This window comes from Epinephelus fuscoguttatus, linkage group LG15, assembly GCF_011397635.1.
Source record: "Epinephelus fuscoguttatus linkage group LG15, E.fuscoguttatus.final_Chr_v1".
In the NCBI taxonomy this organism is placed as follows: Eukaryota; Metazoa; Chordata; class Actinopteri; order Perciformes; family Serranidae; genus Epinephelus; species Epinephelus fuscoguttatus.
The window spans coordinates 11,408,722-11,427,689 of NC_064766.1; the positions used below are offsets into that span (position 1 = coordinate 11,408,722).

General features: G+C 41.7%; 1 protein-coding gene across 1 annotated transcript in view; it reads left to right on the forward strand.

Annotated features, from left to right (window-relative positions):
• LOC125902109 (receptor-type tyrosine-protein phosphatase N2-like) overlaps positions 1-18,968 on the forward strand; it is a 294,836-nt gene that overhangs the window by 252,218 nt on the left and 23,650 nt on the right. Inside the window, exons 17-19 of the mRNA XM_049598248.1 lie at positions 7,636-7,713; positions 11,952-12,071; positions 12,460-12,626. Coding sequence (XP_049454205.1) covers positions 7,636-7,713; positions 11,952-12,071; positions 12,460-12,626 — 365 coding nt within the window. The remainder of the gene's footprint in view (positions 1-7,635; positions 7,714-11,951; positions 12,072-12,459; positions 12,627-18,968) is intronic.

Sequence of the window (18,968 nt, forward strand, 5' to 3'; positions counted from 1 at the left end):
AACATCATGCATACATACCCTCTCCCCCTCCCACACACACACACACACACACACATTAAAGAATGAATGTATGTTCACGTATGGTACACACTTACACAGGTTATTTAAGGAACCTCCTCTGCTGACAGTTTGTTTTCCCCTCGCCCACGCTTTGACGTAAGGAAGAAAAGCAAATCTAAGATGTTTGGGATCTTGTTGCAAAAATTAGCAGTAAATGTTTCTGACGCTTGGCCAAATTATGCTCTTTTACTGTATTATTATTATATAGTATACTATACCGATGTTATAGGCAAGCATTTAATTAACTAACTAGTTCCCTGTTGTCACAGTTGAGAGACTTGTTTGTTCTACTGACATCCATTTATAAATTTTAAGTCAGAACATTATTTACATTTTTTTTAAAACATCACAACGCAAAATAACTTCAATGTTTCTCCTGAAAATGATGCAATCCCACACTTTTTATCCATATCAAGGACAAACAACAAAATGATCAGGCTGTACTCATGCATTGTTCCTAGTTACACCAAGGAAAGTAAAGCACCACAATTCATATATAATCTTGAGCCAGTAATTTGTGTAATTGTGAAGGCAGTGAACTCATGACCACTGCACTGATGGAAGAAGGAAATAGTATAAACACCAGAAGTTTGTGTAAGGAGGCAGGTTGGGTTGGTGGATGGGTCAAACATCACAGGACTTTTACCCCAGGAGGCTGCTGATCGGAATTATGTAAACCAAGTAAACTTTGAGGGTTGAGGGTCCATAACCACCATGTTTCTTTTCCTAAACCTTACCTACGTAACTTTATGTTAAGTAGGCCTACATAACTTTACATGAAATGGGTTACGTCATTCGTAGGGAACTCACTCTAAGATATCATACGAACCGTAAACCATAAAAAAGCATTAAAATGATCAAATGTCAGGAATGGAAGCCGCACATTAAAGACTACGATCCTTGCCACAACAATTGCCTGATCTAACAGGTGGTAACCTGCTGATCTTACTCTGCAGATAAACATGACATTTGCGATGCCATATAAGTAATTCTGAGTCTTTAAAATTGTATGTAACAGACATAAACTAATGAATCTGACACCTTTCAGGCTTTCTGCTATGTCCAGCTTTGGTTCAGAAACCTTGATTTTACTTTCTATGATTAGATGGCCACTTGTTTTCTATCCCCTACATCATTAATAAACAACTTAATGTCTCAATGTACCCTGAATGACTTCTTGCATTCCCCTGTGAGTTGCTGTTCTTCCTTAGACCTCAATCAGGTGCTGTATACCAGTAACCTGTATAAGACTTAAACAGTGTGATTTGTAGTTTTGTGTAGACATGACTTATACAGCATCAAAGTCTCACGCACACAGATGTCGACAAGCAACATTATTTGGGAGACTGAACAAAGCAAGGGCCACTTTGCTCCCATTAGGCTGAGGCTTTTAATGCAGTACAGCTGTGTGCTAGGTAAAAAAAAATCAAAAGAATCAGCAGATGAGCAGTTGTCATTTAATCAACCAGATGTTGTTGTCTGTGCTAGCTAAAGCAAGGGTAACATGAATTAGCTAAAGTACATAATTAAAGCCTTGCAAAGCCATCCTAAATGCTACATGCTCAGTTTCTCATTAGATATTTATCTGGAAAGCACCCTCTGGGATTTAATGGAGAACAGCAGCTGGAGACTGAACCGGCCAGCGAGCTAGGGAGGGTGTTTTAGATGATGGTTGTGTGTTCTATGGGGTGAGGTCATCAGCTTTACATCCAACTCCCAACATGGAGGATTCGGAAGTGTCTTTTTGTTTGTTTTCTATCTACTATGCTCTGGTTCTTGTATAATATTTTCTCAAAAACTAAATTTGCCTGGTACTTTGGTGATATCTGACAAACGTTTCAGACCAACCGTAATATTTTTTAGCAGCTAATGGTTAATGCCTACTACAATATTACAAATTACGTGAAAGTAAAGAACTGACATGTAATATGTGGATTAATATAAAGTGTTGTTTTTTCTTACCATCAACCAAACATCTACTTTTATCTGCCATGTTTCTGCATATATGACATCAGAGTCAGCAAGTCATGTATTGACTTTCCGAGTCACCTTAAAGGGGTGTTACCAGTCATTAACTAATTTTTCTGATCATCCCCACACTACATGACTGCATCAAAAGATATTACTCATGTTCACAGTTATTATGATAAAATAAATTATTACCATAAAAGTTTTAGATACAACATTAACCAGAGTTACTGCGAGTGTCCCAGCTTTCTGATCATTTCATTGGGTAGTAAAATAGAAAACTGAACTGAAGTGAAGCACACTTCCTATACACTAGTAAAATAACATGTTTTTCCCTCAAGTTCCACATTCACACAGAAGTTAGTCAGTTGCATTAACTTACTCACAAACACAATAAATTATTTACTTTCTCCTTAAGCACACTCACAGTAAGTCAGAACAGACTCAATAGTTTCCTCACACCCTCAGTCACATACACACACACCCTAAGACTTAATCAATCATTCAGGTACCACTCAATCATGCATACACACCATCACGTAGACGTCTACTCATTCTGATGCGTGTCCTGTGCTGATAGCACCGAGGTTAAATCAGCCTCACAGCTTTTATTGACAGTTAAATTGACTTTTTTTGATTAAGGATTTAAAAGAGTTACTGAAGAAAACAGAAAAGACTGCAAGTCATATTGTGTCCACTCTTTTTAATAGCACCAAACTGAATTCTAAAAAAAAAAAAAAAAATCATTAGGATGTCTTAATGAAACTTCATTGCTAATGTTGCTAATTCAAATGAAATTAACTTCAGGGATCCAACTGTAAAACAGTTAAACTGCAAAACAGGTCACTTTTTAAAGGCACTTGAAAAAGGAAAACAATATGTGCGGTCTCCTTTGAATTACTCTTATTTTAAGGAGCTGTGTGGAACATTCAGAGCATATCTATGATTCAGAGTCTGAGCCGGGATTGTCTGCACATGGCTCTCAACGTGGAGGGAGCTGAGTGGGCAGTTAGCAACTAAAGATGCTAGCAGCTAAAGGTGCTAACATCAGCAAAAGTGCTAACAGAATAATGGTGTTAATGTAGGGTGGAACCAGAGGGTTGGTGCTACACTTCCACGATGAATTCGTCGGTCGAGGGACAGCATCATCGGTGGTAACTACTGTACGAGCATAGTGCAGAATTGGCTAGCCAATGGGATACACACACATGGGCTCACATGCACTAAAATACACATCACTGCCTGACCGGCTGCTACAGCAACAAACAGAGAAACTCAGATTACAATACACACACATTCTTCACTATATCTTTACATTGGAAATAGTCTGCTGCTATATTAATGTTCCAAATGTCGTATGCAGCTCCTTTAAGTTTTCCTTGCAGGTAACATCTTGCAGTCAGGTGCCTGTGACTTTGACACCAGTGACTTCTGTTGGTATTTTCTAACAATTAATTTGATCTCTCCCTAACCTTCAGTAATTACCTAAACCCAATCAGACTTTGACTGGGAGTGAGAAAAAACTCATGAGTCATTCTGGATTGCACTGATATAAAACCTAATTTGACATTTAGGATCAAGGACGTGCTATTTGCACCTCATACTACAGAAAGTTTCAAGATCATTAAAGATATTTGATATTAGATACCACATTTGCTAAAGCAGAGTTTAACATGACGGCAAATATTACACAATAAACTTGAAAAGGGTGGAAAAGCCTGAAACATTCAACCAAAATATGGACGTTACGAAAATTATTTGGTGGCCCTTTGCATTATTTTACCTTAAGGAAGAGCTCCTGTCTTTTCTCACTTCCTCCTGAATAGTATTTAGAGATTTTCTTATCTCTGCTGCTAAGATATCTGCCTCCGCCCCCACTTTAACGGCAGTTTGTGAAAATATTTGAACATCAGAACAGGAAATTAATTTCCCAGAACCTATCCTTGTTACTCTGGGTAATTCACAGACCTCACTGTGTACCTGGTACCTGAAAGGAGATAATTTTGTCTCTCCTGAAAAGAACAGAAAAAAGAGGAAGGTATTTTATTTCCTAATTGCTAAAGCTAATTGATGTAGTTGACAGCTAGCAGTTTACCAGTGCCAATCTGTCAGCAGTCACACACACACACACACACACACACACACACACACACACACTGTCACTATCACCCCCACTGAGGTGTCAGACTGTAGTTGCAGTCTGGCTCATCATTAAACTTCGTTAGACACGCATGCACACACACACACACACACACACACACAAAATTTGACTCCTCCGTTCCTTCTGAAGAAAAGACAAAAAAACAATAACAGGGATAATTGCTTTTGTCACTTTCCTTCCATTTTTGTCCCTTATTAAGGAGTGTGTGTGTGTGTGTGTGTGTGTGTGTGTGTGTGTCTGTCTGTCTGTCTGTCTGTCTGTCCTGTGTGTGTCATTAACGGGGTTAATTCTGGAGACACCTTGAGATGTCAGGAAGCATTGTGTGTCCACAAAGATTGAAAAGGAGACAGGGTGTCTTTTCCTCATCTTTTTATCTTAATAGTGTCTCTGTGATTTCCTCTTTGTCTCGTGTATCTTTTCTCCTTGTTTTCCACCCTTGTCTCTCACCAGCTTTTCACTTTAACAACTCTTTTTCTTTTCTGTTTCCTTTCTCTTTGTTGTCTTTCTTGGTTCATCAAAGTCAATTTGTTTCTCCTCCTCTGTCCTTCCTGGTCTTTCTCTTTTAATTTCCTAGACCTTACCACTGTGGATCAGATGAGACCATTTTTTCACATTGTTTCAAATTCTATCCAGGTTGACATTCCTTTATTCCTTAGGCCTTAATACTCTGGGGTGGACAAGGGACATTTTGTATTTCAGTCATGTCGTTGGTCATGTGCAGGTCAAATTTTGATTAGTCCCATGATGACCTCATGCCAAACAAAATACACAGACACATGTACTTTACACCCCTATGATTGTTTTCCATCAGGATTTGGAAGTTTGCTTCAGAGATTTACTCCCATTCGGCCACACACAAAATTTATTTTCAAAATAAACGTCCATGTTCACAGGACACGTAGGACGCATCACCAAAACCTCTTTAGATTTCGGCAACAAAACTACGTGATAAGGTTTAGAAAAAAGAAAATGGTTTGGGTCAAAATAACTAAGTAACAACTTTGTCATCGACGTTAACTACATAGCATAGTTTAGAAAAACACAACCTCTCACACGGCACACGAACACGGGTCTCCTTGGTGAATGTCCTGTGTTTGTTTGACCCATCCACAACCACCACTCCTTTCACCCTACTTACACTTCCTCATTCTTTATACTACATCATTTCCATGGATGGGCTTACATAGGAGTTAGCTGAAAGCCCACTACGTCTGATAAAGACGCCAGAGGGCGCCTTGTGCATCAGAATCAGATGCCAGCAGCCACTGACCAAGCTGCCTTATTTGACACTCTGGGAATAAGATATGATGTGGCTGTGAGGTCAAGGCTCTGTACAGGCCTGGCTTTGTGTAATGGGGCATTGTCATGGTGAAACAGTAAAGGGCCGGCTGTAGCAGTAGCATTTCTTTTTGTTGAAAACTGTAGATGTAACCTTCTGGCTAACCACCTTCAGTTGTCTTAATAGTGCACCTCTGCCTCCAGCTATTTCTTTACTATGATGCAATCCTGGCTGTGGATGTTTTAATGAGCACTCCCTGGGTACCATGTCACCTTTTCTCTCTCTAAGTCACTGCATTTTAAGTTCATTAGAAGTGCATTATTGTTTGGCATTCATAAAGAGAACAGAGGACCATTAAAGACAATTTTGTGTGCAGGAAAAGCCCCAGAAATTATCTGTCTTCCCTCTGTAATTGCTTCCAGCTAAATTGGTCTTCCCAATTATTACATTTACCGTACAATTTGCATGGTAATAGGCAGGGGTGTCACTCACTTCCTCGCAAATTCTCCTCACGTTCGTCTCCTGTCGTTTGCTCTCAACGCCTACGCCATCCGCCTGTAATTTCCAACAAGTTAAGGAAGAAGTTACTGAAAACTCTCACTAAGAAGCTTTCAGCTATGAACAAGAAATAATGGTACAAACCAGGAAACTTATACATTGTGATAATGCAAGTTGGGGTTTTTTTATAAAGAGAATGAGACACAGCAGGAACTCCTGGAGGTCATACAAAGGGTTTCTGGAAACAGACAAGGACAAAAGCAATGAAGTGCTGTAGGCTTGTGCCAGTGTGTTGCATTTACTGTATATCATGATGCACTGAGGTTTTTAACAGGCTGCAGAGCACTAAATCATCTCCGTGCTGCTGTATGCCGAGGTGAAGTGGCCCTCCTTGACCACTCAGAGATTATTTCATTGGTATACTTTTATTTATGAGGCTATTATTGGTTTGTTGCCCTCTCACTTCTCATTGTATTTTAAGTTTTCATAAAGCTCAACATGCAGCCTACTTTTCTAGTGCTTATAGTTGATGTATTACCCATAACTCGACTTTGAAAGGAAAGTTTTTGCTGAAAAATTTAAATGTTTAGATAACTCATATTTTTGATTAAAATTTGAAGTAACCTAATTTCTAAAGTTTTGTCTTTGAGGTTGTCCAACTTATAGTTTTCCTTTCTGTTAACTCCTCAAAGCTGCAGTAACTTAAAATTTTACATGGTCACAACCTTGTGCTTTCACTGTGAAATTTTAACTTAAATTAATTCACTTGACAAGGTTGAAGTAAGTTCAAGTGGAGCAGCGCTTAAAAAGTTGTCTTCCTCCTTTCCTGGGATGGACTTACATAATATTGGAATCAAAATCTCTTATCCTGTACGATGATTTGAAACTTCAAGTTGCTAACACTTCATTTGATATTCTGGGTTAGGGCCAGTGTTTGGCTAACTTCTTCTGACTTCTTTATCTTGGTTTTTGTTTTGTTCCTGCATTTTGTGTGCTTTTAGAGGGATACTTTCAGGTAAACCTCCCTCCATATTACCAGCGCCCAGATCTCCCTGCTTATCTCCCAGCTGGCTAACTGGCTCTAGGGCTGTTGCTCAAACTACAGATTGTATATCCGCATTTTCGTGTGCCTGCCAACAAGAACTCAAAGAGTATAGAAGTGGACTGAGACAGAGCCCGCCCCTTTCTCTGAAAATCAGAACAAGACAGATCAAACTGTAAAACTAAGCAGCACTGATCAAATATAAACCAAGATTCTGTTACCGTATTGCACATTTCTTGCCTAGATTGTCTTTAAAAACATTTTAGTGCACTGTTTAGTTGTAATAGGAGAATTTGTGAAAAGGGAGGGGGCACCCTACTGTTTCCTGCAATATAAAAATGTCATATTATTTCCGGTGACAAAACAGTCTAGCTACCATTACGTCACCCACCAATGGGGGCCTTTATAAAAAGACCATCTTTCCAGCAGTGAAATACTTACTTAATTCTTTGCAAACTGTGCTGCCATTTTGTCCAGGACTGTCTCGATCCTAATGGCCATCCAAGTAAAGTCAATGTTAAACAAAACTGACACGGGGTGATGTAGAGGACTGACTTCAGTTTACAATCAGCATTTATAACCTTACATAATCTCTTCTCCCTCTGTTCTTTTTTTCTCTCCCCTCAGATGGATCATGATCCCAGGAACCCAGCCTACATTGCTACTCAAGGCCCTTTGCCCTCCACTGTGGCTGATTTCTGGCAGGTAAAAATGCACGCGCGCACACACACACACACACACACACACACACACACACACACACACACACTCACAAACAAAAATCAATACATTCTCCTCTCTTAAACAAGAGTTAGCCGATTTTTATTAGTGCAGCGAGCCACACGGGAGACCAGCTTGTTCTGTGAATGTCGCTGTTAATCTCTCCTTCACCATTGTGCTCACTGCCCGGCAACCTGTCTGCAACCACCATTACACACACACACACACACACACACACACACACACACATACATACATACATACACACAGTGGCCTACAGTGGGACACATTGTTAATGCAAGGGACGGCAAACACTTTTCCCGCTGTCCCAAATGTTGGATTGGGTTTGAATCTAAGACCAGGGGATCGATAAGTTATTCTGGCCAGTCGTGGCGTACAAGGAGTGTGTGTGTCTGTGTGTACGTTGGAAGGAAAGGTCCCCTTGTCAAACAAGTTCTGTCCCTGCAGTATTCCCAGTCGTGCTGGTTACCACACAGGCTGGAAAGAGACAAATCTCAAGCTTGTGTAGATTCTCTGCTTAGGTGCTGCCGCTGCTAATCAACTTGAGTGAAATATAAAGGACAGCTCATTTGAAATGTCCATCCATTATCCATCCATTAGCTATACCCAGTTATCATTGAGGGTCAGGGAGGTGCTGGGCAACACCCCGGACAGATCGCCTGTCAGTCATGGGGGCTGACACGACCGACTGTGAAGTGACAGGGCTAACCACTGTACCACCCATTTAATGGGACAGTTTACCTTAGAATCAAAAATACATATTTTTGTCTTACCTGTAGTACACTTTGTTTTGGTGTGAGTTGCTGACTGTTGGAGATATCTGCCCGCTCTCTAATATGATGGAACTAGATGGTGATCGACTTGTGCCAAAAATACGTTTGAAAAACTCATCAGCTATGTCCCTGTGTCAGAAATCATGACCCGGTTACTCAACATAATCCACAGACCTTGTTGTGAGCCGTTTCATGTGGGAACAGTTTTCTTTCTGCCAGACCACACCCGTCAACCGCATCATCATGCAGAAGGAAGTGTGCATCTACTACATCTAATGTCACAGCTCAGCCGAGGAGGACATAATTGCTGTTTATACCTCACTTCCATGAGCACGAATTTTTCATCCATGAGTAGATGCACTCTTCCTTCTCCACAGTGACATGGTTGGTGGTTGTAGTTTCATACATGAAACTGTTCACAACAAGGTCTGTGGATTATCTTCAGTAACGAGGTCATGATTTCTTGAAAGAGATATTGCTGTTGAGTTTTTCAAATGCATGTTTCTGGGGCTTTGAGCTTCACAAGCCAAGTGCCATCTGGTTACATGATATTGGAGAGAAGACAGACATCTCTACGGCCGATATCTCCAACACTCCGCAAATCACACCAAAACAATCTAGATTAATAAATAGCACTACAGCTAAGAGGAACTTCTTACTAGATGCCAGTCAGGTTATATATTTTGTGTTTTCTCTACCGACTGATCGTTCACTGTTATGGCTCCAAAAATAACGACTGCTCTAGCTGTTATACGATGCAAATACGTCGCAGTTACTTCAGCTGCTGGTGCAGAGAGAGCCTATAAAATTGTGATCACACCACAAACTTAAAGGTGTTACAGTCTCCATTATCACTGCAAAATGATTTTCTGTTCTTCCTTTGAACTGTTACAGAGTTTTTTATGCTCAGCCAACCTGTTCTGTATAAATAAAGGTTTAATAAAATTAAATAATGCCCAATTTTCCTTCAAGTATAAGTTTCAAAAGATCCAAGATGCGTGGAAGGTGCGATAAGGTGTGTGAATAACACTCAGCAATAGTAAAACTTTATGGTTCATTTATGCTAGTACTTCATCACTTCCTCAAGAGAAAACAAATACATAAACTGCTTTAATTGCCGTGAGGACAGAAGTTAAATTTGGGACTTAATTGAGTTGGACAGAAACGTGGGTTGTTGGTGGAATGTGGAGGAGGGGTGGTGATGGTGGTGGTGGGGTGTGGAAGTTCCTCAGGGGGATGAGAGAATGAACTTTAACCCGATTACACCACCATTTCCCTCCCCCTCTCCCCACTAATCCCTTCCCAGTGTTGGACATCACCCCTCTTTCAGAAAGAGGTTGGTCGCTGTGTGTATGTGTGTGTTGTAGACTCTTTTTCTTCTTGCCCTACTCCAACCTTTCCCCCCCCTCTCCTTCTCTTCCCCCTCCCTCAGTTTGAAAAGAAAGACCTGCTCCTTTTCTCTCCCGCCACCTTTTGTCCACTGACCTCCGGGCTCTTTCTCTTCCTCTTTATCTCCACTACTTTTCACTGCGACCATTTCCTCTCTTCTGAAACTCCTTGCTGCGTTTCTCTACTTCATCTCAGGTTCATATTTTTAGAAATACTTTTATTTATGTAATTATTTTTTGACATGACAGATGTATAGGAAACTAATAAATGAAATGTATCTCTAAACATATGTCAGGTGTACAGGGTCTAAAGTTTAGCTGACCTGAAATCACTCAGCAGGCCTTTTCAGTGCCCTTGAAGTCTTTCAAAAAGAATAATACTTACCTCTAATGTAGAGACAGCTTTGTAAATGTGTGTCTCTAAAAGTCAGTATCCAGTAAGCAGGTCTTAGCCCACAGCTGAAAAGACAATTTAAAGATTTTGTCTAAAATTCTCAGACGAGACCTGCTGCATATATTCTCTCAGGTCCATTAAGTATCCTCTCTGTGCTGTTGTGTTGTGGCCCAGTTAACGTAACCAGCATTACTGTGTCTTATCAGGCTCCTGAATCAGTAGCTGCCAAGGTTATTAGACCACATACATCACATAACAACATGTTGTTATGTGTGTTATGTGAATTGTGCTGAGGTGCCCTCGAGCAAGCTACTGAAGGGACATATTCCACAGTGTCTAACTTACAGATGTTAATACATGGACCTATGTGATGTTAAAGCACTGCAAATCTTAGAAAAGAGCATGGTGTGCAGTTAACTTTTTCCAGGATAAATAACAGTTTAAATTAAATTTGCATTTTAACAAACCGCAAGTTTTAAGAGAGGGAACTTGTCGTCCCAGCACCGGCGAGTTCTCACCCTGTCAGCTAAAGCGAATTAACACCATTTCTCAAAAAAGTGCACCGTCACATCTTTAGATCCATGAGACCAATCAGAGAAGCAGTGGGGGCTGAGCAGAGTGTGTGTAGAGGTGCAGTAATTCAAAACCCGCCGCAATTAACGTCGGGTAAATCTCCGGCAAGGTGTGGCAGCACTGCTGACCGAACGGCAGGTGTGGCCATCTTGATTATCTAGCGCGATGATGTGGGAGCGGTATTGTTTTATGGCTTCCATTAACGGCTGACTGTTACCTCTGATCAGAGTCGAATGGATCTCCAGAGCCAGCCCACCCTCCGGCTGTGAGAATATGACTGCCAGCAGGAAAAATACGACCGCGTGCCGAGTCTCACTGTGGAACGACCCAGCTGGGGGAGGGAACAGCCCCAACAGCAATTACTTTTGGTGCCACAACGCTTGACTTGCTCGTAGTTTCTTACCAAAGTTTGAGACGCAGTAAACAGATCTTGAAGTGTTTGGTTTTAAATTAAGATTTCATTTTCACCCCACCCCCAAAACAGACACATCTACCCTTCCAAACTGATAGATAGCACAAACTTTAAACTGATTATGGACCAGTATCAAAGCGAGTGGGTGAGTGAGGACACATGTCAGTGTTCCTGTTAGCAGATTTCGTGGAGTGTTGACAGCTTCGTATGAGATCTTGTTCCAAAATCGAGCTCTCCCTGGCTTCACGAACGTGACTCTTAGGAAATGGCTTTGACATTTAAACAAACTTTGGGACTTTTTAATGAACATTAGGTAACAGAAGTCCCTGGTTGAAAAAAATAGATCATCTGTACTTTTGAGAAACTGTCTGCAAGTCTTTTAAAAATGTATGAGTGTAGGTTACTCTATCATAGATAGTAGTGAGATGACAAGCATTGAGCTGAGCAGAGTCAATGAAAAAGCACTGTTATGCAGTTTGTGAATGCTGAAATAAAACATAATATTATTTAATTAATAAGCAGGCTTGTTCACTCTCTCTACTGATACATACCAACCAGGCTTCAAAAGGAAGAGGCCTTCAAAGAGTGAAAGGCAGTTCAATATGGCGATGTTTGCTTCTGACTCTGTGCTGAGTCTTACTGAGTGTGTGTTTTGTTTGCAGATGGTATGGGAGAACGGCTGTGTGGTCATTGTTATGCTGACACCTCTCGTCGAGAGCGGGGTGAAGCAGTGCTACCACTACTGGCCCGACGAGGGATCCAACCTGTATCACATCTACGAGGTAAAATGACTCAGCATGAGCAGAACCGACTGTCTGAAGGGTAAACTGCAACTTTATGTCATTGGCCATTGATGCTATGGCACATTTTAAATTACATGGCATTTCAGGGATTCTAATTGGATTAATCTCATGACTCATACATGTGTTAATTGGTGGATTCCAGTCACATATTGCAGGCAATGTTTTTCACCATCTTTGAAGAATGATTATTATGCAAACTTGACTTCATGACGATAAGTTGATTTAAGAGTCAGTCGATTTAAGGCATAAACATGATGGCAAATAAAACTCGATGGACAGTGTTTGCTGTCATTGATTTCATGACTTTACTGAGTCTTGTTGGTGCCGTATACATGTGTATTCATTGTACATTTGTGTTCCCGTGCAGGTGAACTTGGTATCCGAACACATCTGGTGCGACGATTTCCTGGTTCGTAGCTTCTACCTAAAGAACATGCAGACCAACGAGACACGAACCGTCACTCAGTTCCACTTCCTGACCTGGCTCAACCAGACCGTCCCGGAGACCAGCCGGACGCTCCTCGACTTCCGCAGGTAGGGAACTCCTTCAAAAGAAAAAAACGTAAAAAAATTTCAAGCTAAACTCAGACTTTTTTTTTTTTCACACAGTTACTTCTTGAGATCACTGAGCTGTTTTAGAGGGAAGATTTTCCTCCTTTTTTCGTCCATTGGCCTTGTGTTATTGTCACTGGTATCTCAACTCATCTGTTGGCATGCACCAGGAAACCAACCAGTAGGACTTGCTAGTGCAGCAAGACTATGATCCCTCACTGGCTTCCCACTGCAAATACTGCCACTTATGTTCTTGAGGTGTGTTCACACCAAATGCAAAGCAAATTTTTGCAGTTTTGCTAAGTAACTGGGGAAGGCAACCAACACAATTGTAAGTGCTAACTTGTTTCATAGTAAAGTACAATAATCAAGTGTAAGCTCTTTTGTTGAGTTGCCTCTTAGCAAAATGCCTCTGTGTTCTGAACCAGCATAAACCAAGACAGTAACCCTCTTTACTATTTGCAAATGTTTTACAGAGGCCCTTTACCATTTCACTCCTTCTGTTTTTTACCTTTCACAATAAAAGCCCAATTTAAATAACTCAGAGCCTTTTGCCATGAGGCATCTCAACAAATAGCTCACACAAGTAACAATACATATTTTCAGAACTTACCATATAGTCCTACGGCTTCGCTGACTTTTCTCTAATCCCTCTTCTTTTTTTGTTCTGTTTCTGTATGGTGCTGTCATTGAGCTGTAGAGCTCTGGGTGTCCACAGACAGCGACAATTAAGTTGGTCCTCCATTTCTGATTCTCTGTGATGTCTCAACGCTGATAGGCTTTGGCGACACATTCATTATTCATTCATTATCTGTAACCGCTTATCCTATTCAGGGTCGCCTGGGAGCTGGAGCCTTTCTCAGCTGTCATTGGGCGGGAGGCGGGGAACACTGACACATAGAGTCAGACAACTATTCACACTTACAGTCACACCTACGGACAAATGAAAGTCACCAGTTAACCTAACCTGCATGTCTTTGGACTGTGGGAGGAATCCAGAAAACTTGAAGTAAATCCATGCTGACACAGTGAGAACATGCAAAGTCCATACAGAAGGGCCCCATTCAGCCAGCAGGTTCAAACTCAGAATCGTCTTGCTGTGAGGTGACAGTGATAACGACTGCACCACCGTGTTGCCTAATTTCAATACATAAATTCAAACAAATTTTATTTTTGCTTGACACTTGGGGACACAGATGCGGATTTTTGCCTGGCCCGGCGCAACTTTGCGTCTGGTCATCTCTCTGCATTGACTTTGTATGTAATCATGCTGCACAAAACATTCGCTTCGATTTTGGTCTGAACACATGCAATACACAAAGAAAGCCAGAGGCACCATCACTGGCTATTTATTAAGGCCTCTACATTGTGGGCAAGTGTGCTTGATTGGTTAGGTGCTACTCAGAGTGGTTTGAAGCATATTTTCCTGTGCTGGCCAAATGATAAAGACTTCTTAGGATTTTACTTAAAGAGTTTCTTGGAACTTCTATTCAACTGAAGTACATAAAGCCTGCTTTTAATGTTGATGGTGAAAGCATTAAGGTTTGAGAAGGCTTTAGGAAACTTTTGTCAGTCCTTTTGAATGAGGTCTTTGGAGAAAAAATACACTGATAACAAGACTGATTTTCAAAGCACAAGGAGCACTCTGTGTGATGTTTTCAAAAAAAATCATTTCAGTCTTTTTCTCGAAAGAGTCCCTTACCTCACTTTGTCTTTGCTTTGGTTGAACAAAACCAGCTTTTATTTGTAAGGAAGTCCACTGGTGGATAGACATAAGAAGGACATATGAACCATGTGATAGTAGCTGCTCAGTAGCTTTCTTGACCAAAATGAGAAAATGTTCTGCACGTTTTTCACTTCTCACTGATCTCCTATCTGTATTGTATCTCCTGTGATGACAGGTGTCATGTTCATTAACCCAACTGTGATTCTTGTGGGTTTGGCAGCCTTTGTATATGTCTTGTGGTTCCTTGAGTTTCTTCTATGTATTCACTCCTCATTTTGCAAGAAGTCAATGCAAGTTTCTCTGAAGGTTGTTGAAGGTCAATCTGGAAGTAGCAAGAAGTCAAAAGCTGAAATAGAAGAATACGAGACAGGAGAGTGGTACCACAAGTGTAAGCTCCAACACTGAAGTCCTGAAATACACCCCAGTCAACATCTTTTCATGCCTTTCAGTTGAAAGACTGGCAAGGCCGCATGGTAGAGTCTATAAGTGATGACACAGTTATTTTGGACATTTCTGGGGGGTTTTTTGGAACAAAAAGAAAGTAAAGAAGGGTCAAAAAGAAGGTCCTGGAATTGTTTCCTTCCCCCCCTAAACCACAAAGGCTTTGAGTGGCCTTTGTGTCTCGCTCACAGCGTAATAACTTCAAACCTTTCACTTCTCCAGGAGTTTTAACTCGTGACCCTGAGATGTGGGCAGAGAAATATCTATATATCCTCAAACATCCTGGGCATTTTCCAGTCGATAACAGTGTAATTCAGGATGCATTGAGGGAACTCTGCCGGAGTGATCCTTTATCTCCGGCGCCTTTATAGCCACCTCCCCTCCTTCGACCTCTTTTAAACTGATATACTGTATTGCCTATTAGGTGGGAGCCGCCCCGGCCCCTTTTCTCTGATTCACTGTGGATTTTCTCGAGCGATAGACCCCAACTCGGTTTTATATATAGGCCCGGTGTTGCCGTGCTGCTGGCGCACATCAATTAGGTGAGATATCAAGAGTGAGTGCTTGTGGTCACAGCTATTATAAAAGGGTCTGGTAGGCGTCACCACCCACCATCAGTTAGGAAATATTGCTTTTACTCACAGGGCGGCGGGGTCAGAACACAATGAAGAAAGCGCACAGGGAGATATTTTTCACTTTTATTACCGTGGATATGGTACAATAACAACCTCCCCTCTCTTTTTTTTTTTTTTTTTTTTGGTGCTTCCTTTTTTTCCACCTCGATGGTTTGAGGATGTCGGCCGATCTCTCCTTCTTTATGCTCCTGTCGTGGCATGTTTTTGTTTTTTTTTTTAACCTCACTCACAACTGACTGAGCCGAAGCATTGCTCATAAATCCTCTCTGTCCTTTTCCTCCTGTTTTACCAGCTAACTAGCGGTTGCCAGTGTCATTTTTGTGATGTTGCAGCTAGTAATATAAGCCCAGTTGCATAGTCACAAAAGTGATCATTGGAGACTGTGACTCTGCAACCAAGGGGCCTCATGGACCCCCCCTTCCTACCCTTTTACTCCTCTTCCCCCCCCCCCCAATCACTCTCCTCTTTCTCTCTCCTCGCTGTGCCCGGTGACCTGAGATGACCTCTCGCCTTTTTGCTTGCTCATGGTTTGCTTGACTGCCTCCGATCTCCTCCCACCTCCACCCCCTTCTCTCGCCATGACTCCCTTCCTCTCTCAGTCACTTTTATCTTTCTCTCTCCCACCCTGTATGATGTCCTTCTGTCTGTCCCTCTGTCTGTCTCTCTTGATGATTTCTGAAGGCTGCTCTGAGGATACATCCACACTAAGAAAAAGCACGTTTGTCCTCTCAGTTTTGTCCTTGGTTTCCAGACTGGACAAATCTGAGAGTTGGAATGAATGTGAAAAATAGATGATACCACTGCAGACTACATCTTGTGTCTATATGATGAGTTTGTTGTGTGATATGAGCATCAAATTACTTGATTCCCTGATTCCAGTGAGTGCTGCACTGTTTGCAAGGTAAACAGGTAGCATTTACGACCCTTGATCAAGAGGTTCTTTTTTGCTTGTGTAGTTGTTTGACGACAGAAACAGAATTAAATGTAACTGAGCCTGGGTGTTTAAACCAGAGGAGGTGATAATGGAGATCGGGGACCTGTTTCACAAAGTCATTTGTGAGTATTCCTCAAATGCAGATAGTTAAGGTTTTATAAATAACTGTCATTCGTAAGTCGTCCAGACCTAAAGGCTTCTCACCTGTCAGCCCAATCACCAGGATACATTACATTTGCTCATTATTATGTAGCAGAACGCTACGTGTGCTTATGTGTAGGCACAAAAACACTTGGTAATGGTTAGGAAAAGATCATGTTTTGGCTTAAAATACATGGTTTTTTTGGGGGGGGGGGGGCACAATCCCAGCAGAAAAAGCAGCCATGTCTTGGTAAAAACCACCGTTTTTTGTGCCACTTTGTGCCAAAAAACCCTGTTTGGAGCCTAAAAAGCTGCTGGAAGCACAACAATGACTCGCTAAATCGCAACTGGTTTTGTTGTTCAGTGGTCTCGAACAGAGGTCCGCAGGGATCTGCAGCTTGGCACGCTTGGTGTATCTCATCTAGGTGACGAGCCATTCCTTACGTCGGATTTCCACTGGATGTGTGTCCGTTGTGGAACGGCAGCGCTGGTTATCCGCTGCGTGCTCCGCCGTCCGTCAGTACCCATGTGCGGTGCAGCTCCGCCGGAAGACATCTCGGTGCACTGCCATGATCAATATCTCCACGTCCATGGTGTTCACGGGGTGAAATGATGTCTGAAAACCTCTGACCTGTTGACTTCAGGCCTGCCTCTGCCCATTATGTAGTTTTTAAGGTGTAGTGCAGGGAAATATGATCCGCTGTGAGCACTGTGTATTTTATTTTGAAAATTAACCAGCTGTTTTATTGTGTTTCTGTGCACGACTTCCTGCCCTGCACGATCTGCTCTGTGCTGAATTGCTGCGTTGAGCTCCGGCATCCGGCAAAAACAGAAGTCCTGTGTATCTGTTGCAGAGGGCTCCGGAGTGCCAGAGCTGAGACGGAGCCGGAACGCAGCACAGCCGCAGCTGGTGGAAACACACACATTGACTAGAATGGAATCCTATTGACTCCGCTGCCGTGCCGGAGCGCAGACGCAACCAACATGCATCTGGTGGAAATTGGCCGTTATCCCCTCCACCTCCCAATGACAAAGTTGGCTTATATACTACGTCACTTTGGAAGCATTTATATGATACATGTGAATGCTAAAGTAACCTATTCATGGATTGCAGAAACATGTGATGTCAACATTTTCTTCTGGTGACTGGGCTGCACCTGTTGATGTATGGTTGTTTGTTGCTGATGAGCGTAACACATCCAAATTAATGGCAGAGAAATAAATCTCATGGTGCATATTGTGGCTTACATGTTGCAAATTCAGTGAAAAGGTTCCCAGGTTTAAGCTTTTCAGTGAAGATCGAGGTCGAAACCAACCTGAAAATATTAGCGTGGACCCTTTTCATCTGTAGCTTGGTGTGGATACGGTCTGACTCCATCAGTTTGTTTTTCCCTCTCTGTATGTCTTGTTCTTATTCTCACCATCCATCTCCCTCCTCATCATCATCAGGTTCTCTCTTTTGTCTCTCTCTGTCTAACTCTTGATCTGTCTCTCTCTCTCTCTCTCTCTCTCTCTCTCTCTTTCTCTCTTTCCGTCAAGCTTGAATCTCCCTTACGGGGCGTTTCCTTTGAATCCCGCACCCCTCTATTCACCCCCGCCTGTTGGTGATTCTCTGCCGGCTGTTTCCATGGTAACATCACTTTTAATTGTCTGCAGCGAGCTCTGACTTTTCAATTTTGGTTCGGTGGAGGATGAACATGGGTGGGGTTTTGAGGTGGAAAGACTTCCTTTCTTCCATTTTTGGGATTTTCCCGCTTGTGTGCTCGTCACTTGGCCTCAGGAAACCCTTTCAAAACCCACCGTCAAAAATACACCAATTTAGCACAGCTATTGTTTGTCCTAGAATTTCCTGAAAACCTAACAATTAGTCGGGCTTTGGGTATTGCAGTATAAGTGTAATAAATTACAAAAACTGTTTTTATCTGGGTTAGGGCCACTGATTGACAGTTTTCAGGGCCAATGACTGGCAATTACGTTGTTCTGTTTTGTGTGTTTTATACATCAGAACTAGTTGAATGAAAAGCACATTTGCAGGACACCCTGACATTTACTGAATACTTGGTGTTCCTCTCCCTGGGTCCACTCCTCTGCCACAGCTTCTGGATTTGTGATTGTGATAGAAAATGTTTAACGCTTTTTCGTGTTCATGTGAGTCTGGATATATTATGATTTAAGTGCACTAGACCATTAGAAAAAATGTGTGTTAATAAATCCATTAAAAGATGTTGGAATTACCATTAAGTATTTATTTAAATCCTACATAAATCAAGGTCCAGTTACTAGCTTTTTCTAGACCTTTCAACCACACCTCAGTTGTCATGGAGATAGCAGTTGCCATCATGTCATCTATGGATGATGTAATTTTCACCCCTGTGTTTGGCTTTACTTTCCACCAAATCTCAGTTAAAAAAAAAAAAGAAAAAAGAAAGAAAAAAAAAAGATCTAAA